The following is a 21,804-nucleotide window of genomic DNA, read 5'->3' as shown; positions in this document are numbered from 1 at the left end:
CAGCCTCCACATGGCACAGGGATTCGCTCCCTTGGAACTGGAAGACTTGTTGCAAGGGTGGCTTTCCTCATCACTCCACATGGAATTAGGCATTTTGCTTTCCCCTACTAGGCTCTGGTGGAGAAGGCAATGGCAAGCCACTCCAGTACTCTTGCCTAGAAAATCCCATGGACGGAGGAGCCTGGTAGGCTGCAGTCCGTGGGGTCGCTAAGGGTCGGACATGACTGAGCGACTTCACTTTCACTTTTCACTTTCACACATTGGAGAAGGAAATGGCAACCCACTCCAGTGTTCTTGCCTGGAGAATCCCAGGGACGGGGGAGCCTGGTGGACTTCCGTCTGTGGGGTCACACAGAGTCGGACACGACTGAAGTGACTTAGCAGCAGCAGCAGCAGCAGCAATAGGCTCTGGAGTGGTGGTGTGGGCTGGACATCGTCTATACTCCTCTGCTGAGAGCTGGCAGAGCAGATGTGTTAGCGAGGTGAAGCTGGGCAGACCCTTCTCCAGGGCTCCCCTCTGACCCGTCAAGGCTGGAGTGCCCTCCTCCCTGATTTGGATATTGTACCTTGTTCAGATCGATTGGAATAAACTGCTGGATTTCAAACCCGTTCAGGTAGCAAAACACCTGGAAGTTGTGGAGTTCTGTATGGAATGCCTTGAAGCACTGTTCATTTTAGTTCCATTGTGTGAAATAGGAACACTTTTGTTAGCAGGAGAGCCAACTGTATTATGTGTGCATTATGTTTCAATCACAACCAAAACACAGGCTGTCAGGCTCATCCATGCCTGCTGCCTCTGAGCCCCTCCGCTTTCTTTTTTCAGTAAGAAGCATCTCCAAGCCTCTCAGAGCCCAATACAGAAATCTGAAGTTATCCTCGTCTGCTTCTCTCCCGGCTTGCCCACCCCCACTCCCACCCCACATCTATCCAGTGACCAAATTCCATGAAATCGACAGGTTAGCTACTGACTCTGAACATGTCTCCCCATGTTCATTCCCATGCCATCATTCAGAAGACCACCATCTCTTACCTGAATCACAGTCACAACCTCACTTCCTGCTAACATCCCCGCTGACTGCACCGTTAGTAACCTTTCCTAAACACTAATCCAATGGAATCATTCCTCTGCACCTGGACTTTCAGGGACTCCAAGCTTATAAGACCCATTCTGGCCCCACGAAGAGCCTTCTGGTTTAATTTTCCCCAGCTCCTCCATCGTGCTGTACAGTTTTAGCCAAACAGAATTGATTGCTATTTGGGACCACGTTGTGTTCCCTCTGGCTGGGACGTAGCCCCTGGCCTCAGTTGCCCAGCTCACTCCTCTGTCTACTGCATCTCTGATGACGCCTCCCTCAGGAAGTCTTTTCCCTCTGAGATGAGATGCCCGTTTCTCAGGGCTCTCAGAGCACAAAGGCAGAACCTCACCGGCTCTTCCTGGGGTCCCGGCAGCCTCGCAGCTGGTGACCTGCCTCTTCACTTAGCAGCACCCTTCTATTCTCTGCACGGCAGTCAGCCTCTTCTCTCTCAAAGGCAAGTCTCACCAGGTGGCTCCAGCTGCCCTTGAGGTCAAGTCTAAGCTCCTGGAGTGATTTATAAAACCTTCTAGGATCAAGCCCATTGCAGCCTCCGGTTCAACTCGCTCCAAACTCTCTGCGCTCCAGCTGCCCCGGATCCCCCGCTATCCCTCTCACATGGCACCCACTCTCCAGCTCCATCATTTGCTTACCTGCTTCCTATGTCTGGACCCTTCCCCTGGCTTCTAACTGTTTACCTGATGACACCCTGCAGGTGTCTGTTGAACATCACTTCCTCAGGAAAGCCTTCTTTGAATTCCTAAATTAGGTTGTGTCTCTCTCCTCATTCCATTTTCTAACGCCTACCACTCAGACTTTTAATTGCTTGGTTAATTGGCTATTGTTTATTTTAGAATGTGAGCTGGAGAACTATGTATATTTTTTTCCTGCCTGTTTCTGGAATTATATGGAACAATGTTCAATAAGCAATTACAGAATCAAGAGGGAATGAATGCATATTTCTGTTCTTACCACTAGAAGTTAGAATTCCTTGCGGATTTGTGTGGGGCATGGGATGTGCTTAATTGTTTGTTGAATAAGTGGGTGAATAAATGATCAGTTCTTTTCAAGCTCATTGATTTTATTATACTTAAAAAAATGGTACTTTCTCATTTGTTTTACCATCAGCAAGAACTTGCTAGCAGAAGAGTGGCAGCAGGCCGCAATATTTCAGGAAAATTTTTGGATGCAAACTAAAAATCCTGAGGCTGGAGAATTCTCTTTTAACCTCCAGTGGTGGGTGTTAGCCCCGAGCCTCCCATGGGTAACAGGATGCTTTGGGAGGTCCTCCTGCTCACTCCCTGTGTCCGTTTCTCCTGGCCAGAGCCTGGCCACCCAGTGGCCCCGCTGCCCCCATGGATCCGCTGAACCTGTCCTGGTATGATGATGATCCAGAGAGCCGGAACTGGAGCCGGCCCTTCAACGGGTCGGAAGGGAAGGCTGACAGGCCTCACTACAACTACTATGCCATGCTGCTCACCCTGCTCATCTTCATCATCGTCTTTGGCAACGTGCTGGTGTGCATGGCTGTGTCCCGCGAGAAGGCGCTGCAGACCACCACCAACTATCTGATCGTCAGCCTCGCTGTGGCTGACCTCCTGGTGGCCACGCTGGTCATGCCCTGGGTGGTCTACCTGGAGGTAGGTCTGGGCCCCTGCAGTGCTCTGGCACCTCCCCTGGAGATGCTCCTCACTGGTTCCCATCCAGTGAGGAGTCCAGGCTCCTCACTGGTACCCATCCAGAGTGTGCCTTCTCAGGAAGGCCCTCTCTCCACTCTGGGCTCAGTCTCACAAAAATGGGTGGATCATCTCCTTAACAGTCCTGACTATGGGTTATAAGGTGCTTACTAAGTAAATGCCAGGGGCTTCCCAGGTGGTGCTAGTGGTAAGCAACCTGCCTGCCAGTGTAGAAGATGTAAGCGATGCGGGTTCGATCCCTGGGTCAGAAAGATCCCCTGGAGGAGGAAATGGCACCCTGCTCCTGTATTCTTGCCTGGAGAAGCCCATTCACAGAGGAGCCTGGCGGGCTACAGTTCATGGGGTTGCAGAGTTGGACATAACCGAAGCGTGCATGCACTAGGTGTGAGGCCTTGCGTTAGTCTTTCAAAGACAGCATCTCCCCACTGAGTCCTCACGGCATCTTCTAGATGGTGAGCTGGATGGTCAGAGAAGTTAGGTGCTTCTCCAGCCTCACATGGTGACTGGAGCCAGGGCCCCAGAGTTGGATCATTAGGTCTCTTGGAGAATGGGAGCCATTGACGAGGCTCCCTGAGGATGGCAGAGGCTCGTGCTCCCAGGCCTGACGTCTTCACCCCTCTCCCCCTGACTTCAGAGTTGGGGCTGTGGCTCCACACTCTCCTCTCTGCCTCCCCACCCCACCGTGTGTCCGGGACCTCGAGGTTGAGGTGGCTGTCAACTGCACTCCAGCTCCTTTCTTCAAGAAGGACCCCACAGTGACCCACTGCTCGTCTGGGGACAGATCCCACCTAGCCCGAAGCCCCTGCTGTGGGCAAGGAGCTACCACGCTCTTTATAGACCCACTCTCAGCAAATACTCCTGCTGCTCCTGAGTTGATACCATTCTTCGCACTTTAAGGAAGGGGAAACAGAAGCTGTGAGAAGTTGCCTGTCTGTAATCAGATCACACAGCAAAGGGAGAAACCTCTGGGATTCCCAAAGCTGGGCCCCACCTCCAGGAGGACACTGCCCAGAACTGACAGGTGGGAGGGTCTAGGGCAGTGGCGTGGGCACAGGCTGGTCCTTCTTGAGAAGTTGCCTGTCTGTATCCAGATCACACAGCAAAGGGAGAAACCACTGGGATTCCCAAAGCAGGGCCCCGCCTCCAGAAGGACACAGTCTAGAGGTGACAGGTAGATGTGGGAGGGACTAGGGGACTGGGGTGGGCACAGGCTGGGTGCCCTTTTCTCTTCCCAGGGTTCTGGGGTGGTATCTGGCTGCATGGGAAGCTGGGCTGGTATTCAGATGCCAAGGTCACTAAGATCTCTGTGTCGTGACCTTCCTGCCCTGGATGCGAGGGGAAATTACCTGTGCTGTAGAGGCAAGCCCCTGCCTGGGAGGGAAAGGCTTCCACCTTTCAAAGAAAACAAGAAACTGTTGTTGGTTGAGGTTGAGCAGAGGAGACATCCAGAGAAGAAGCAGAGGTGGGGAGGGGACGTTGGTCCCTCTGTCTCCATGTCCCCAGGGCCTCCTGTTGTCACGGCCTCAGGGAGCTCTGGGCCATCACTCCCCTGGTTTCCTTTGGCATGACCCAGACAGGTTGTAGCTTTCAAAGAGACCAGAATGTTAAGAGAGAACCAGCAAGAAACAAACAATAGAAACCACACAAGCTAAAAACACACAGGTACCATGGGCCAGGCATCCGCTTCCTCCCTGATGGCACATTTACGGGGACCCCGAGCCTCGGTCCATCCCACGTCCTGTCTGAGGGCCTCTCACTCCAGAACGCCTTTCTGATTCTTGGGGCTATTCCCCTCCTGCTCCCAGGAAGTGGGTTCCCAGGCCACAGACAAGTAGGAAAAAAGTGATGGGTGTCTGGCCGAGCAAGAGACTTCTCTGTGCTTGGTCTTCTCATCTACAGAATGGAGATCATCACAGTACTTACGTCATAAGCGTTGTTTGAGAATCACGTGGATTAATATACAAAGGGTACTTAGACTGGCAGCAGGCACACAGTAAGCAGCGTGTGAAAGTAGCCATGACGACGGTGATGAAGATGAAGGTGACGATAGATTGTCACCCTCCTCCACACTGAAGGACTCTCCCCGTGGCCAGGCAAAGAGATGCCCTCTTCCAGAGGAAGGCATGCTCTTCCCAGGGCTCTGGGCGTGGGTTCTGGGACCTTCAGACCCACCACCCCTACCTAGACCCTCTAAGGCAGGGCCCCATGTGTGCGTTAGGGCACCTAGGAATCTTTAAGTCCGTCACACGGATATTTTAAACATATCTGTTCACATTATTTTAAAGGTGAAGCTCAGTGTTTCAGGGGAGAGTGGAAAGTGGTTCAGATGGCAGTGCTCAAACTCTTCCATCAAAACAAGAGCTGGACAGCGGGCCTTGCTTACATGACCTCATCCCAGTTACTTATTGCCCCTAGAGTGTCCCAAGTGGAGTCTCACCCTATTCCAATATCCTGTTAAAGCATCCTCTCAGCCGATACTTGTTCTCTCCAGGAGATGCTCTGGTTGTCCAGAAGTTTCCATCCAGTTCCAGTTCCAGGGATGTTATATCCTCTGATAACATCAGTCGGCACCCTGCTAGGTGGCACTGGATGTGCATCCTTTATTCTGCTCAGAATAAGGAAAGCACACTGGTTTTGGAGTGAGAGGACCTGGTTCTGATCTTGACCCTATCACTTTGCATCTGGAGAAGCTGAGAGAAGACATGTGCTGTTTTGGCCTCACAGTCCTTTGAAGGGAGGGTTTGCTGGGTGCATTTTCCAGACGAGCAGAGGGAACAGACTCAGATCACAGTTACTGGTTTGGTCAATAGCCACAAGCATCCTCGGGGTTGGGGTCTGAGACCCCGGCAGGGCCATTACAGTGGAGTCTGATGGAGATGACAAAGCCCGTTCTGCAGATCCTAGTCTCATGTGAGCAAGGATATTGATGAACGTTGTCAAAGGTTCCGAGGAAACAGCCCTGGAGTGGGACTGGCAACAAACATGAGGGCCAGTCCTCCCTCTGCTACTAAATCACCAGGAGCGCCTGGACAAATCTTTTTCCTCCCTGACCTCGAGTTAGTCTACCTGTGCAGTTATAATCGCTCCTTTCCCACTTTATGCTTATCTAGTGCTTGTGCTCAGTCAGCCGTGTCCGACTCTGTGACCACACGGACTGCAGCCCACCAGGCTCCTCTATCCATGGAATTTTCCAGGCAAGAATACTGTAGGAGTGGGATGCCATTTCCTCCTCCAGGGGATCTTCCTGCTCCAGGGATCAAACCCGTGTCTCTTGCCTCTCCTGCATTGGTAGGCAGATTCTTTACCACTAGCGCCACCTGGAAAGCCTTGTTTATCTAAGGACTTTTTACACAACTGTCTCCTCTTTTGACAAGCTAGACGGTCCCTTCCAAGGCAGCTCAGGAGAGAGCATAGGATGTGCTGTCCCCCAAAACTTGCTTCAAATCCCGGCCCTGCTGCACACGATCTGGGTGTACTCCAGAACTTCACCCCTCATCCAGGAGTGGGCGTAAGCAGCACCCTCTTGTATGAGCTTTCAGTTACAATAAATGAGGTAAAGTGCTCGCAGGAAATGTTCTATAAACAGTGGCTACTGACACTCTTTCTCAAGCCTTTGATTCAGAAGCCCCAACCTGCATTCCAGAGCAGCTGTTCCTGGGACCTTGCAGGAAGCCCCGCTCCCACTTCTTCTGTGCTCTGGGAAACGCTTTAGGGACGGGGGTTGAAAGCTCCCTAAAGACTGTCAGGATTGTTCACCGCTGTGCCCCAGAGTCTAGAACAGAACTGGGCACATAATAAGATGCTCAGTAAGTGTCTATTAGAAGTAAGGAAGGCAGGGAGAGGGAAGGAAGCGAGGAGGATGGAGGAGACGACCCTGATATCTCGGACCTAGGTTGCCAGGTGGGTGAGAGCAGCTTGGAAATACTGGTCCTACCCTAGGAGGATGTCAAGGTGGGCACAGAGCCAGGTGTGCCTGGGACTCTCCCAGGGGTGCCTTAAAGGTAGACTCTGTTGATGAGAGTGAAGCTCCTCCTATCCCATACCCCCGACCCTGGCCGCGTGCCTGCCTGGCCAGCGCTTAGATACCCTTGTCCCACGTGAGCCCCAGAGAGGGCAGTGCCACACAAGAGGCTTCCTGTCTTCCAGGAAAAGCTAAAGTTTCCTCCATGCCCTGCCCATCACTGTCCTTACGCCAGCAACTGGTTTTATGCCTGCGAGCAGCTAAGAGGGCAGCACTGAGAATGAGCTTTGTAACTAGCCCTTCTGTGCCCCACAGAGCAGCTACTTTTCTGCTCCCATCGCCAGGACGGGCTTTCCTGCTCCTCTTTCTCCAATAGGTTGCGGACCAAGTTGTATCTCCCTGTCTTGACTCTGTCGCCAGGGATGGGGCTGCTCCAAGCTTCCACAGCTGCCAGGGTAGCCTGCTAAGTGAGTGTGTGTGTCTGTATGTGTAAAGGGGAGTTGTGGGGAGGGGGTGTGCGTGTGGGGTATGTGACTGTGTGTCAGGGGAAAGAAGGGTGCAAAATGCTTGTGTCATAAGCTGGACTCATGGTTCTGCACTGAACCAGGGATGATTTATTACACATCTGCCCTAGCCCATTCTGTTCTTCCTAAAGCTTCCCCCTCATTCATTTTCCAAGTGCAGCAAGGAGTAGAAATGTCTTCACTGTTTTATAATCACCATTGTTCTTCACAGATACTTCCTGAGCCCCAGCTCTGTGTTATACCCCATGCTGGGCACTGAGGGAGCAGCCCAGCCCGCCACCCCCAGACACCTGGGCCAGGGCGCGTCCAGAAACTGAGCTGGAAGGCCTCGGGCGAGTCCCCACCCTTTTCCCGGGCAGTTTCCCTATTGGTAACTCGAGAGTCATAAGGTGTTCACACAAAAGTTTTACAGATGAAGGTTCAAAGCTGAAGCACTTGTATAATTTCATCATCTTTCTTCTCCCAAACTTCTTGGCACAAAGTGAGTGGCCTTATGTGTCTAGGAGGAGAGGTGACCCGGACAAGGACCTCATTCACCCACAAGCAAAACTCCCCATGGCTGCCCCTTTTCTCCCCAGGCTGGAGACCCATCACTGAGACCCATCAGGCCTTAGCTGAGCCCTTCTCCCCAAGAGACCTGCCCCAGGAGACCAAGCTCTGGGGCATGGGCCGGCATCCTCTGCTGTCCACCCATTATGTTGCTTTGTTTCCAGGTGGTAGGCGAGTGGAAATTCAGCAGGATTCACTGTGACATCTTTGTCACCCTGGACGTCATGATGTGCACAGCCAGCATCCTGAACCTGTGTGCCATCAGCATCGACAGGTGAGCCCTGCCAGGGCGGGAGAGGTGACCCAGACCACTCACCCTGTGGGCTGCCCTGCCTCTCCTGCAGGGTCAGATTCTATCCATGATGCTGTACGGCTGGCTGTGTGCCCGAGTCCACGTGTCTGTATGCATGTGTGTGCGCATGTGTGTCTGGCTGGCAGAGGACAGACCCCATAAAGGGAGGAGTGTGTGAACAATGATGCCACCAAGAATCCCTGGACAGCGATCAGCACAGAAGAGAAAGCGCTCGACATGACTGCAGGAGGCCCTCTCATTCCTTACTCACATGACCTTGGGCAGATTGTGGATGTTCTTAGAACCTGAGTTTCACTGTCTAGAAACCAACATGATGACACCTGCCCATGTGTGACTCTACCGTCAGTTGAGCGTTTTGTCTCTCGCATAGGGCACCTGGCCAAGGGGATTCAGGCTCAGCTTACTTTGCTAAGTTCTACATTTGGAGCCTTTTAGTAAATGGCAACCCACTCCAGTGTTCTTGCCTGGAGAATCCCAGGGACGGGGGAGCCTGGGGGGGCTTCCGTCTATGGAGTCGGACACGACTGAAGTGACTTAGCAGCAGCAGTAATTTGCACACACAAGTCATATGGGCTTCCAGAAGCCCTGGCTCTCTGCCCTTCACAGGATTCTTGGAAGACGAATGGAGCTGATGTCAGAGAAGTGCTGAGTAGAACCATGTGTGGCATCATAAACAGTTACCGTTGTCACTCTTTTCTGCTGAATGAGACCTAATTCTTGCTTTATGGGGCCCAGGTACCAATCCATCAATAAACACGTCTGCCCTCCGTGGGCCCCGCACAGGTGCAGCAGGTGCAGTTTCAAAGACGCAACGACCCAGGCCATGGCCCCTCAAGAAACCTGAAATCCAAGCGGGGAGGCTGGAGTGGTAGACACAGTCTGGGACAGAATGGCAGCCTGTCAGTCATTAAGCACTTGATGAGTGTCATCGACGTCCTTGCTAAGTCCAGGGCAGGAAAGGGGTGATTTAGGGTAAACAGGAGGGGGACCGATTTTCCATCCTCCCACAGTGGGGTGTCTCTGTGGCGTGAGGAGTCCCTGGGCCTGCACCCCAGACTCAGGGTCCACACCGTGCACCCTTGCAGGTACACAGCCGTGGCCATGCCCATGCTCTACAACACACGTTACAGCTCCAAGCGCCGAGTCACCGTCATGATCGCCATCGTCTGGGTCCTGTCCTTCACCATCTCCTGCCCGATGCTCTTCGGACTCAACAACACAGGTGAGTCCTGCCTCTGTCCTCCTGGGCCTCAACTGGCTCCTGAGGGAGCTGAACCCTGGCGTGGACATGGGTGGTGGCCCACCAAGAGCCTGTTCACCACCCTGGACTGAAGCCAGGCTGAGTCTCCTGGGTCAAGCTGACTCACGTCTCCGGCATTGTTCCGGGTAAGGTCAGAGAGGAAACATGGCTCGGAGCACAATGGGGTTGGGTGAGGAATGGGGATAGTGTTTCAGGAGGATGCCTGGCGATTTTCAACTTTGTTTATTAAATCGGAGCCGACCAGACAGCCTGGCGGACTGCATGTCTGTGCCTGTCTGTGTTCACCCAGGGTGCGAGGCTGCTGGGCCTCCATCACCCCTGATAATGAAGCTGCAGCCCCAAGGGCTGGCCAAACTCAGGCCAGGCCTGAGCCACCTGGAGCAGAAAATATAGAAGAAAGTAAGAGGCTAGCCCTTGTGACCGGGTCCTGTGTGAGGCAGTCAGGAGCATCTCAGACACAGAAGGCACAGCCGCCACATGGGAGCCTCTGGAGGCTCATAATGCCCCACATAATGCCTGGCACATAATGCCAGTGTGCCTCTGGAGACCATTACTGGACAGGACACAAGGAAGACTCAAAAGCATGTGGTTCAAAATCTAAGTGTCCTGGGAGCTTCAAGAAGCAGGAATGGGGCTAAACATGCTTGAATTAATCTGGAAAGGCCCTGGGAGAGAGCACAGTCATCTGCTAGATCTGACAGGGAACTTGGAAAGACGGTGGAACACAGGCTGAGTTCAGCAAAGAGGACCAAGTTGTCTTGTTCCTAAAATTAAAAGGTCTCGGATCTTCCCTCGCAATACACAGGAAAAGCTACAATAATAATCAACTTTTAAAAAATTGTTTTCTCCCATTATTTTTTCCAAAAAAACCCTGGCTCCACTTGTGGGCTCACGGATGACAAAAGCAATGAGGAAGCAAGAGGGGTTATTAATGGAAACACTTGGAAGCAGCTTTTTGTTCACGGTTGTTTTTAATGCTCTGATTTGCGCGTTTGTTTCCATCTAACGCTTCCAGGCCACCTTAGGCATCTAGTCTTGCTCTCTGTAACCTTGCTCCTTGGCGGCAGGAAGGCACTGTAGCCCCAGGTGGGGGGCCTCGCTGACGCACCCTCCCCCCCGCCCGGGGCTTTCCTCCCCTCCCCCAGACCAGAACGAGTGCATCATCGCCAACCCCGCCTTCGTGGTCTACTCCTCCATCGTCTCCTTCTACGTGCCCTTCATCGTCACCCTGCTGGTCTACATCAAGATCTACATCGTCCTCCGCAGGCGCCGCAAGCGCGTCAACACCAAGCGCAGCAGCCGGGCTTTCCGGGCCAACCTGAAGGCCCCGCTCAAGGTCCCGAGACCGCCTCCCCCATGCCTCTGCCTCAAGTGACCCGGGTGCGGGGCGCGGGGCATGGGCTGCGGGCCAGGCTGAAGGAGCCACGAGGAGGGCACTTGCAGAGCTGGGGCCTCAATGGGCAGCTTGAGTCTCCAGGACGGGGAGGTGGGGAGGGGGCAGGAGCGGGTGGAGACCCCCTGGGAGGAAACCTTTGTCTGAGCGCAGCAGCTCTCTGCAACGGCTTGCCCCTCTCCTTTGCTTTCCTTCCTCTTCCTTCGCTCCCTCTAGCCTTCCATCTCCCTTTCCGGCCCTCTGATGCCTTCATCCCATCTTCTTTCTTTTCCGTGCTCCTCCTCCTCTGCTCACCTGCTCTCACCTGCTTCCCTCCTCTGCCCCCTTTGCATTTCCACCCTTGTGACTTCTTCCTCCCCTCCCTCCCCACTCAGCCCTGCCTGACGAAGGTGGTATGTGGGCACAGAAGGAATAAGAGCTTGGGGCTTAGACACATGGCGTTCAAATCCTGGCACTGCCGCTTTTTTGCTGAGTGACCTCGGGCAAGTTGCTTAACCTCTCTGAGCCTCAGTCTTCTCATCTGTTAAGTGTGAATCAGAATCCGGATCTCACAGGGTGGTCTTGAGGATTCAGCATGAGAGGGACTGGGCGTGCCCAGTAGGGTGCCAGATCCTTAGCAGGTGCCACATAAAAGTCAGAGTGCTGCTGTCCCTCCTCCTGCCCACCTCATCACATCACAGTACCGACCTTCAGCCTTGCCTCAGGTGCCTCCTCAGGCCCCACCCTCCCAATCTCTGCCTCTCCTTGAGCTCCCGTGCCCAGTCTGACTACCCTGTGTTGCGTTTCTGTCCCCACCGCACTCCCCACCATGACCTGTGTGCTGGCTCGCTCCACAGGGCAACTGTACTCACCCAGAGGACAGGAAACTCTGCACCGTTATCATGAAGTCTAATGGGAGTTTCCCAGTGAACAGGCGGAGAGTGGTAAGTGTTCAGGTCAGAGACCCAGAGCCTGGTCTGTTTGCCTCCAGGGAAACGACCTGCCATGATTCTCAGAGACCTCACCAGCTGGTCCGAGGGATAAGCCCCTCCGAGGACCCCCACTTTGCCTCAGCTGAGGCCAGGCTCACCACACACACTCATAAGTAGGCGTGGAACCGGACAGCTCAATTAATTCTACTGGGCACAGAGAAGTACCCTGAGTGTAAGGAGGTGGATGGGAGAAAGCACTTGGCCAATAACAATAATATTAATGGCTATGACCATTCATTAAATACCTACCATCTTTCTATTTTCTCATCAAATCCTCACAGCGACCCTGAGAGGTAAGTCTTATTGATTTTATGGATCTTCATTTTACAGAAGAGGAAACAGAGGCTCAGAGAGGTTAGGTAACTCACCCAAGGCTAAACAGTTAGCGAGAGAATGAATAGCTGAGCCCAGACCCACGTGACTCTCTGAAACCTATGCCCGGCAGGTTTGGGGGCCGGAGGCTGGGAGCTTGTGGCAGGAGGGAGGGAGCAGAGGACTCGGGGCTTACAGTGCAGTGCAGCCCGTAATTAGAGCCCAGAAACCCACAATCTCAGCATTTCTCAGCTTTGCCCAGGGATAGTAGTACCGGGGTCCAAGCAGCAGATGTCCCTTCCCCCAGCTCGAGCAGAGGATGAGGGCCAGGGAACACACGGAAACTGTACACCAAGTCCAGGTCAGGTGTCTTCAGCAAGCAGGGTCCCTGCTTGTCATCTGAACAGTCAATGTTCACCTGCAAGGGCAGGATTCCAAGGAACCATTTGAGGGCAAGGATCAGGGCACAGTGAGGCTGCATTTCAAAAGCCCAGGCTGAGACCCCAAAACCTGGAATAAGGGGGCATGGGGAGGGACCTGGGAAGCTGTGAAGACCTGAGATCAGGGCCCTCCAGATCAGCCCAGCAGGGAAGATGTGGGGATAGAGGGGTTTGCCCTTCGGCACCTCTCGCAGTCTAGCAGGAGAAGTGGAGCTCACCTGTGAGTGCTGGTGCAAGTGCCTCGGGTCAGCCGGGGCAAGAAGAATAGGGTGCCCTCTCTGTGGTTAGAACATGAGCTCCTGGAGAGGCAGGCACTAAATGTCAATCACTAACTTACTCTCAGCATCCAGCTTGGCTCCTGGCACTCAGCTTGGCACTTGGCAAGTGTTGCTCAGCTCCTGGAAGAGAAGTGCCTCGGTATGAAGCCCCCACAGAGTGGTGGTGGGATCACTGAGGCTGCTTGAGGATTGCTCCAGGAAGGGGCTGGGGGTGACCTGGCAAGCGGAGGCTGCCGTGGGCCCTGGGTCCTGTACCCACACAGCCCTTGCCTCCCTGGCAGAGGGACCCTGGGATGCTTGCAGGGGTCTCCAGAGGAGATAACGGAGTCTAGGTGAGGCCAGGTGAGCCCAGTTGAGGCCAGGGAGGCCAAGCAAGGCTGGGTGGCTGAGGGCTGAGAGCTTGCCTGGCTCCACCCAGTGCTCTCTGCCTGTGTGCAGGAGGCCGCCCGCCGAGCCCAGGAGCTAGAGATGGAGATGCTCTCCAGCACCAGCCCGCCCGAGAGGACCCGGTACAGCCCCATCCCCCCCAGCCACCACCAGCTGACCCTCCCCGACCCATCCCACCACGGCCTCCACAGCACACCCGACAGCCCCGCCAAGCCAGAGAAGAACGGGCATGCCAAAGACCACCCCAAGATTGCCAAGATCTTTGAGATCCAGTCCATGCCTAATGGCAAAACCCGGACCTCTCTCAAGACCATGAGCCGCAGGAAGCTCTCCCAGCAGAAGGAGAAGAAGGCCACCCAGATGCTCGCCATTGTTCTCGGTGAGTCGACCCTGGCCACTGGCCACAGCCTGGCCCTGCCCGACCCTGGCTGGCAGCAATTTAGGCCCCCTTACCACAGGAGCGGCACTTTTCAGGCACAGGTCAAACCCAGTGACATACCTGACTAGGTAGATGCTATAATTATGCTCATTTTAAAGATGGGGAAATTGAGGTTCAGAGAGCTTGTTAACTTGATCAGAGAGGATGTGTGATTTAAACTCAGGCAGCATTCTTGCCTGGAGAATCCCATGGACAGAAGAGCCTGGCGGGCTGCAGTCCATAGGATTCACAGAGTCGGGACACCAGTGAAGCAATTTAGCATACATGTAAGCACATGCCGGTTCTAGAATCTGAACTTGACCAGTGTACCATCGTGACTCTGAGAACCCAGTGACCCTGAGTAAGTCACTTCTGTCAGCCTCCTTGTCAGCAGAGTAGACTGCCTCTTAGGGTTGTTGTGGTCATCAGGTGAGGGATGGCGGTGAAAGCGTTTTACAGCTGCAAGTCAGTACCCTGCACTGTTGTTAATGCTGCTGTTGTTGAGGGATCAGGACGTTTACTTGCCTCAACCAAGACCCAGTGGAACGGACGCTGTGAACAATTAAAGGGGCAGTGAGGAACCCCCCACCCCCCTCCCCCGAGCTAAATGAGGGCGTGCACCTCGGTGCCTGGGCGGGGCTGCAGCAAGCGATGGGGTCCGGGACCCCTGCCCCTGCCCCACCCCGGCGCCCTCGGGCCCGCCCTTCCCGGCCCCCCCGCCCGGCCCCCTGACCGCCGCCGTCTCCCCCAGGCGTGTTCATCATCTGCTGGCTGCCCTTCTTCATCACCCACATCCTGAACATACACTGTGACTGCAACATCCCGCCCGTGCTGTACAGCGCCTTCACGTGGCTGGGCTACGTCAACAGCGCCGTGAACCCCATCATCTACACCACCTTCAACATCGAGTTCCGCAAGGCCTTCCTGAAGATCCTACACTGCTGACCTTGCTGCCAACCTGCACAGCAGCCCGCCTCTTCCCTTCCCTGCCCCGCGGCCCCGCCCGGGGCCCCGGGAGCCGCGGGAGCCGCGGGCAAGGGGGGCGCAGGGCAGCCTCGGCCGTGTCCTCGCCCGCGGGCCCTGCAGTGTTAGCTTGGCTCCCGCCCCGCACCGTCCGCACACCTAGCACCGCCAGCGCTAGAGAGCGAGGCGCCACGGGCGGACCCCGGGCTCAGGGGCAGCTCACGGGGCCCCCTGCCCACACCCAGACCCTCTCCTTGGCACCAAAGACGCCGCTGCCTTCTCCGACCTTGCTCTGGGGCTCTGGGGTTGCGGGGCCAGCATCGAGGCTCGGAGGCCTGGTTTTTCACCGGCCGCCCCGGAGCGGGCGGTGGGACGGGGTGGACAGTCACAGCCCCCAGGGCCCACACCTGAGAAGCCAGAGCTCTGGCCACGGCCCCAGGCAGTGTCAGGCCTGGGAGACCCGCATACACCCCAGGTCTGGACGGACCCCAGAGAAGCAGAAGTCCAAACTCCTCACCCCTGCTCCCACCTGGCCTGGCAGGAGCCGCTCAGTTATCCACAGCAGCGGTCCTGATCCACCCGCTCACCACGAGGTTTCCACGCCCCTGAGATGGAGGAGCCCCGGTCTCCAAGGGCATGGGGGGGGTGGTCCTGTGTGGACAGGACCCCTCACTCCAAGCCCACTTTGCTGACGGACACGGGTACAGCCCTTCTTTTAGCAAATGCTGGGCCAGCGGGGGCTCTGGCAGAGAAGGCAGGCTTGTCACATGTCTGGGGCCGGGGTTGGAGGTGTCTGGGGTCCTTGGCAGGGGGCCTGCCACCCTCTGCCACAAACCACTGTCCTTTTCTCTTCCCCTTGCCTCTTTGCAGTCCCGTCCCCTTTCTCTGTTGCCTCTGCCTTAGAGGAGCCCATGGCTGAGCAGCTGCTGAGGGGAGAGGGGACGCCTCTCCTCAGGCCCCACACTCTGTAACATCATCCACACTAATAAAATTTTGACAAGAGTCCCCTCCAGGCTCCCTCAGGTGGGGGAGGTGCAGTGTCCCCTCCGTCCTCCGCATCGGGTGTGGCCAGGGCTCTGTGTGTGTGGGTCTGCGAGCCGGCGAGACCCTGGGCGGGGGGGCCCTGACACTGTCAGAGGGACAGGACTGGGTGCTGGGGGTGGGGAGGAGCACAGGGTCTGTGGCGGGAGGACCAGGAGAAGAGGCACGTGCCTGTGTGTGTCCTGCTTATCCCAGCCCCTCCTCCCCAGTGGACCTGAGCGCTCAGTGCTGCTGGGGGGTGGCCCTGAGCTTCAACTGTCGGCCAGGATGGGGGGGCAGAACATTTCCAGTGGGAATTGTGTGTAGTTCTCAGGGCTCCCTAAAGCACCACAGCGGCAGGGCAAGCCAGACTGCCCCCTGCCTCTCGCCTCCTCTCTCCAGGTCTGAGCACCTCTGCAAGCCCAGGCTTCAGCCCTGCTCACCCACCAGGGCAGACGAGGCTTCTGGAAACAGGGGCCTTCGAGGCGCGGCCCTGCCCGGGCTCGTGTCTGCCTCTCGCCCTGTCTGGCTTCAGGACCCACCTACTGCGCGACGTGGCCTGCTGTCCTCCTGCCTCCTGGCCTCCAGACTGGCCACAGCTCCGAGCCTTCTGGGGCCACGACTCAGCACTGACCCAACAACAGAAGTTTAGCTTTTAAAAAATGAAATATAAGTCAAGCCGGTGAAGGAGGAATATTCTTACCGCCTTGAGAATAACAGCGGTGGTAACAAACAAGGTGCTGGCACCCACGGGCTCAGGCTCCTGGGAGCTGTCAGGGCATAATTTGCATGCTAAATACAATATTTTTAGCACCAAAAGTTTGGAGCACTTGACTTGCCCTGAACACTTAATTATGGACTTTGATCTCCCTGAACCTGAACATAGTGCTAAGCCCTGGGAGAGGTTCCTGTCCCCAGAACACCTGATTCCAGAAGATGGGCAGAGCAGGCTCCTAGTCTAGCTCAGGGGAGGGGGTCGATAACCCAGCCACCCCCTCCTGGGAAAGGCATTAGGCCCCCAAGGGGGTTAGAACCCCCAGGGACCTCTCAGCTCTGTTACGCAGCCCAGAGTCAAGGCACATGCATGAGGGCGCGTGCATGCACACACTTGCACATACACACACGTGTGCACACGCGCGCACACATACACACACACAGAGTCTATAAATGATCTTGACCTGGAAGGGGAGCTTAAAAACTCCTGTTATCATTAGAAATCTTAGGGGGTCACACAGGGTGGAAGAGATGACAAAAGGATGGAGACAGATAAAGAGGAAGAAAGAGAGGAGGGGGGATGGGAGGAAAGAGGGAGGGGAGGGAGGGAAGGCAGCCTGAGAGCAGGTTGGGAAGAGCGCTGACAGGAGAAGAGGGGAAGAGGGCAGGCAGGGGTGGGAGGCGGGGCAGGGAAAGCTGCCCACAGCTGTCACGAGGCTTCAAGTCTTTGTGCCAGACAGCAGATTGACAGCTGGAGTGGGCAGGGGGAGGGCTGGGCTCCACCTCCTCCCCGCTCAGTGCTTCGGGGGCAAAGGGATGGATGGCGGGGGACCCAGGAGCACCAAGGTGAAAGGGAGTGGCCCAGGCTCTGGCTGTCTCCCCAGAGGGCCCGACAGCCCATTTTTGCCCCGATCACCGAGGGCAGAAGGGAGCCCCAGGCTGGGCATAGCAGCCCTCTGATTTTCTCTTTTCTGGCCATTCCCCTGTGCTTCTGCCTGCGTGCCCGTCTTTGTCTGTAGAAGGCCTTTTAATCAAAGGATCATTGATCTGCCTTTATGGTACACGGAGTCTGCACCCTGGGCACCCTCCCCCAGCGTGCAGCCAGGAAGCACCACTTAAGGGAGGAGCCTTCCTGGTCGGGCACGGTGGGGCGCTGTGCAGCCATCCTCTCAGATGTCTGCTTGTGGCCACGCATCTCCAAAGCTTCAGTCCCTTATTCATCCCTGCTGGGCTCTGGAGGAGTTCCAGGTGGCCGCGGGCTCAGGAGATGTCCCAGGAATTGAGAAGGCGGTAATGCAGGATGAACTGCATACATTCATCCATCCATCCACCCAGCACGGTCTTACTCAGAGATTATTCACTGAGCGACTGTTTACGGTACTCCAGACCCTGAGCGAAGCGCTAGGAATGAGCAGTGAAGGAGGGGGTTACCGTCCCTGCCTTTGCAGAGTTCACAGCCCAGTGGACGTCGGGCATTAGCCCGACAATCACACGACAGTGGTGAAAGCTCTGGGCAGAGGCCCGGCTGGGTGCGGCGACCACGGTCATGGGCATGTGATAGGTGGCGAGGGGGACTCGGGAGGTAGCAGCCCCAGCGTGCCTTGACCCGGGAGCAGATAGGTAGGGACCTGGCGAGGGCAGGAAGTCTGATGGCAGAGGACTTCCTTGATGGTGGGGCGGAGGCTCCCCTGGAAGTGACTGCACGTTCTGCTCCAGGTGGGCTCAGAACAGGGCAGTCAGCTGCCTGCACCCAGGGCCTTTGAGGACTGGTGTGCCCTGGGGGTCTTGCCAGGGTGCCCACCTACCTGGCTTGCCTTCCCACACCACCCCGGTCCTGGGGATGTGTGGCCCGGCCTGTGCCCCCGCCTCTCCGCCCTCCTGGGCCCCAGGACCCAGGCTGTGTGCATGGCGTTAGCAGCCGCCTCTGCCTCCCACGCCGTCCTGTCCTCCTCGTGAGCCTCAGTGGTCAGTCCATATGACCCCCCATTACAGAGGAGAGACCTTTTAAGTAGGGAGAGTGGTTGTTGGGTGTCACGGCTGGCCTTTGAGCCCAAGCCTTTCAAATCTGCATCTGATGTTATTCATCCAGCCCCTTCCCTGACCAGCCCTGAGTGAAGCTAGGAGAGGGCTCTGTAGTCAGGAAAAAAAATTTTTTAAAGAGGAGAGAGTAAAAGAAAACCATTTGGGACCAGACTTTTAGGATGTGGCCCGTAGAATGACTGTGAATAGAATAATGACCATTTGGGCAGCTGGACCACATGGGTATGTGCTGGGGGTGGGCGTGCAGGTTAGGAGGAGTGGGTTTTAGTGGGTTTTCAGTAGCAGTAGGCAGGAGGCTGGGCATCAGTGTGACTGAAGTTTTCCTCCAGCCAACCAGGCATCCCTCCCTGCCTCCAGTTCTGGGGGGATCAAGGGAAGTAGGAAGCTGGCGGGGAGAGAGTAGACCCTTTTTGCAGAGGGGGACCACGCTGGCTTAGTGGATCTCTGGGGGGTGGGGAGAAGGGCACACTTGGTAGGAACAGCTTCCCACTACCTCTCCCATCCCAGATCCGCTCCTTGGCAAACAATGCAGGGTGAGCGCTGCTGGGCACAGCCCCCGGCCTGCAGGGCGTCTTGAAAGGACTTGTACGTGGTTGGAGGCATGCAGCTCCGAGTGCACAGAAAGTGCTGTGTGCCCACCACACTCGATGGTGCTTTCTGCCATCTTCACCCGGGGCTCTGTCTGCAGACGTGTGTGGGGGGGGACTGGAGTGAGGAAGGTAGCCCCCCACACCCCACAACCCCCCGGATCCTCAGGGTCAGATGCTGGGAGTCAGATACTGACGAGGAAGGCGAGAGTTGGGGGTGGGGAGGTGGTACCACCTGGGACATGGGAGAGGCAGGGGGTTTCTTTCGGAGGGTTTTCCTGACCAGGTCCAACTGCACACACTGTCCTGTTGGCCCCATGAGTGTAGTCTATGGAGGTCAGGCTCCGCGCTGCATCCAGGACGCGGAAAGGATGGCGTGGGCAAGAGAGAAAGGAAGTTGCCTGGAGGAGACAAGTGTTGTGGTCTGTTTCTTCCCACAGCAGGTGCTGCTCTGGGTCACAGAGCCAAAAAGCCCAAAGCAGGGTCACCCCCATCCCGACCGTTCTCTCTTCCCCCGCCGCATCCTGCACCCTCTGCCATTCTCTCTTCATCCTCAGAGCAGGTTGAGCCCTCACGCTGAGCCTCTGCCCACTGGAACGTCAGGCCTGGACCCTTCCCTCTCCTGGTAGATGCAGGCATGGCCTCCCTCCTTACTTTGCTGACATGGAAGCCCTTGTACGTCTCCTGGGGACTTGCAGATGTGTGTCAAGGGGCACGACCCACTGATGGGGCTTGCCCTGCCCTCCAGCTGGCCTGACACTGCTTTAGGTGTGTCGCAAGAGGTGTCAGGGTCACAGCCCACCCCAAGGTACTGAAGGAGAGCCACCCTTTCCTCCTCTGGATGGGCTGGCAACAAAAAATAGCTCCTTCCAAGACTGTCCTTGACAAAAGACTGCAGAAGGCTGGGTTGTCAGTGACCTTTTCCAAGAGAAAAATTCCTCTGACTTGGGAGAAACTGCAAGAAAAAAGTACTTACTAACAGACCTGCCCTTTGACCACAGGGCATCTGATTATTATCACAAGCAAGTTAGATAAGCTGTTAGATGATGCAACCAAGTCTAAGAAAGTTTCAGCAGCCTAAGGTCACATACTAGGAGAAGGCAATGGCAATCCACTCCAGTACTCTTGCCTGGAAAATCCCATGGACGGAGGAGCCTGGTGGGCTGCAGTCCGTGGGGTTGCTAAGAGTCAGACACGACTGAGTGAATTCACTTTCACTTTTAACTTTCATGCATTGGAGAAGGAAATGGCAACCCACTCCGGTGTTCTTGACTGGAGAATCCCAGGGACGGAGGAGCCGGGTGGGCTGCCGTCTTTAGGGTTGCACAGAATTGGACACGACTAAAGCAACTTAGCAGCAGCAAGGTCACACGCTGGTGTGATGAGGGCACAGCAACCAACTGTAGTCTTCTTGCCTAGGACATCATGGACACAGGAGCCTGGCGGGCTACGGTCCATGCGGTCGCAAAGAGTCAGGTACGACTTAGTGACTGACACACACACACAATCATATGCTAGTGGATGGCCCAGCTTCAAAGTCCATGATCTTTCCACTACCCAGCCCCCAACACCTTCCCTCCCCACCTCAGCCCTGCCTGGCAGCTACCTCCATCCCTTCAGCTACAGTAACGACCCTGCTGCCTGTACCTGCTCCAGGAGGCATGGATGGAGCGTGGAGGAAGAACCAGGTATTAACAGAATGGGGAAATAAGCAGACGCAGCGATGGCTTACACCCAGGCAGGAGCCTCGCTGTAGGGAGTGCTGGGACAGAGTGACTGTCTCCATCCAGGCACTCGGAGAAGTCTTCGTGGGCAGGGACAGGTGAGTTGGGTCTTGAAAGACCTCTGACCCACACTGGGAGGAGAAGGGCCCGGGACCATGAAGGGAAGGGGTGTGGAGTGGGCCTGTGCTTGTGAGCACGGTGGCAGGACTGGCTGGAGGGTCAGAGGCACACGGGCCTGGGGTGCTGGAGCCCCCTCTGGGGTTGTGTCCTATGGGTGCTGGTGGGGGCGGGAAGGCGGTGAATGGTCTTGAACAGAGGACCAGAGCTGCTGTTCCTTTGCTCAGGGAGCCCCGAGGCTCCTCTGGTGCTCTGCCCACTGGCTGTACCTCCCCCACTCCCGGCCACAGGCTGGAGACCAGCCCAGTCCTCCATCCAGCCCATCATTCTTTCATGGGGCTCCACCCTCCCCGGTTGGCTTTGGTGGGACAGTCTCCCAGACCCCTTATTTCCTTGATACTTCTAGGGTGTCTTTTCAGTCCCGGGCTTTTTCTGTTGGTCCCTGGGGGAATCCCCGTGACTGCGGTGTGAAGTTACACAGGTGCCACACCTAGGGACTGGTTCTCACAGTTGGTCTGGACTTCCTCCCTGCCTGTAACTCCTGTTAATACAGCTTGCCAAGCCCTCTGCTCGTTCCAGGCTCCTAGCCCCACAACCCGGAGAAACCCCCTGAGGGACCATTCTTCCCAGCACAGGAGGCCTCCCAGGCAGAACAAACCATCAGCATCTCTGGGACAGCTAGACACGTAGTGCCATCTCCCAGGGTGGGGCTTCCCTGATAGCTCAGTTTGTAAAGAATCCGCCTTCGATTCCTGGGTCAGGAAGACTAACTGGCACAGGGATAGGCTACCCACTCCAGTATTCTTGGGCTTCCCTGGTGGCTCAGCTGGTAAAGAATCCACCTGCAATGTGGGAGACCTGGCTTCAATCCCTGGGTTGGGAAGATCCCCTGGAGAAGGGAAAGGCTCCAGTATTCTTGCCTGGAGAATTCCATGGACTGTATAGTCCATGGGGTCACAAAGGGTCGGACACAACTGAGCGACTTTCACTTTTCATCTTCCAGGGCTCTCCTTGGTGGGTGGCAGGGTGGGGGTGGGATGTATTGGCTTAAGCAGTGGTGTT

At 55.9% G+C, this 21,804-nt stretch overlaps 2 protein-coding genes across 4 annotated transcripts in view; one reads left to right on the top strand and one right to left on the bottom strand.

The window, feature by feature from the left end:
* Nucleotides 1–2,401: 2,401 nt before the first annotated feature.
* On the top strand, nt 2,402–15,178 carry DRD2 (dopamine receptor D2). 3 transcript variants are annotated; one of them, XM_088843446.1, is made up of 7 exons: nt 2,402–2,717; nt 7,976–8,078; nt 9,203–9,339; nt 10,524–10,714; nt 11,608–11,694; nt 13,211–13,538; nt 14,329–15,178. In XM_088843446.1, exons 1-7 carry the CDS (start codon nt 2,429–2,431, stop codon nt 14,520–14,522), a joined length of 1,329 nt encoding a protein of 442 aa, XP_088699572.1. In that variant the 5' UTR covers nt 2,402–2,428; the 3' UTR covers nt 14,523–15,178. The 3 variants fall into 3 exon arrangements, with proteins under 3 accessions (XP_088699572.1, XP_055278459.2, XP_088699571.1); XM_055422484.2 differs by having other exon boundaries at nt 2,408–2,713; nt 7,969–8,078; XM_088843445.1 differs by lacking the exon at nt 11,608–11,694 and having other exon boundaries at nt 2,429–2,713; nt 7,969–8,078.
* Nucleotides 14,666–21,804, bottom strand: part of ANKK1 (ankyrin repeat and kinase domain containing 1) — a gene marked incomplete at its 5' end in the record, with an annotated part of 19,150 nt that continues 12,011 nt past the window's right edge. The window contains 5 exon segments of the mRNA XM_088843371.1: nt 14,666–14,991; nt 15,128–15,191; nt 17,706–17,902; nt 18,080–18,152; nt 18,904–18,996. Coding sequence (XP_088699497.1) covers nt 14,666–14,991; nt 15,128–15,191; nt 17,706–17,902; nt 18,080–18,152; nt 18,904–18,996 — 753 coding nt within the window.

Source organism: Moschus berezovskii, chromosome 14 (genome assembly GCF_049115385.1).
Source record: "Moschus berezovskii isolate FMDL1 chromosome 14, NW_MosBer_1.0, whole genome shotgun sequence".
NCBI lineage: Eukaryota > Metazoa > Chordata > Mammalia > Artiodactyla > Moschidae > Moschus > Moschus berezovskii.
This window is presented reverse-complemented; position numbering and strand designations above follow the sequence as displayed.

Coding starts and splice junctions, on each gene's coding strand:
- DRD2 (XM_055422484.2), top strand. CDS start 2,429: ATGGATCCGCTGAACCTGTCCTGGTATGATGATGATCCAGAGAGCCGG. Junction 2,714..7,968: donor CCTGGGTGGTCTACCTGGAG/GTAGGTCTGGGC, acceptor CTTTGTTTCCAG/GTGGTAGGCGAGTGGAAATT. Junction 9,340..10,523: donor CTTCGGACTCAACAACACAG/GTGAGTCCTGCC, acceptor CCCCTCCCCCAG/ACCAGAACGAGTGCATCATC.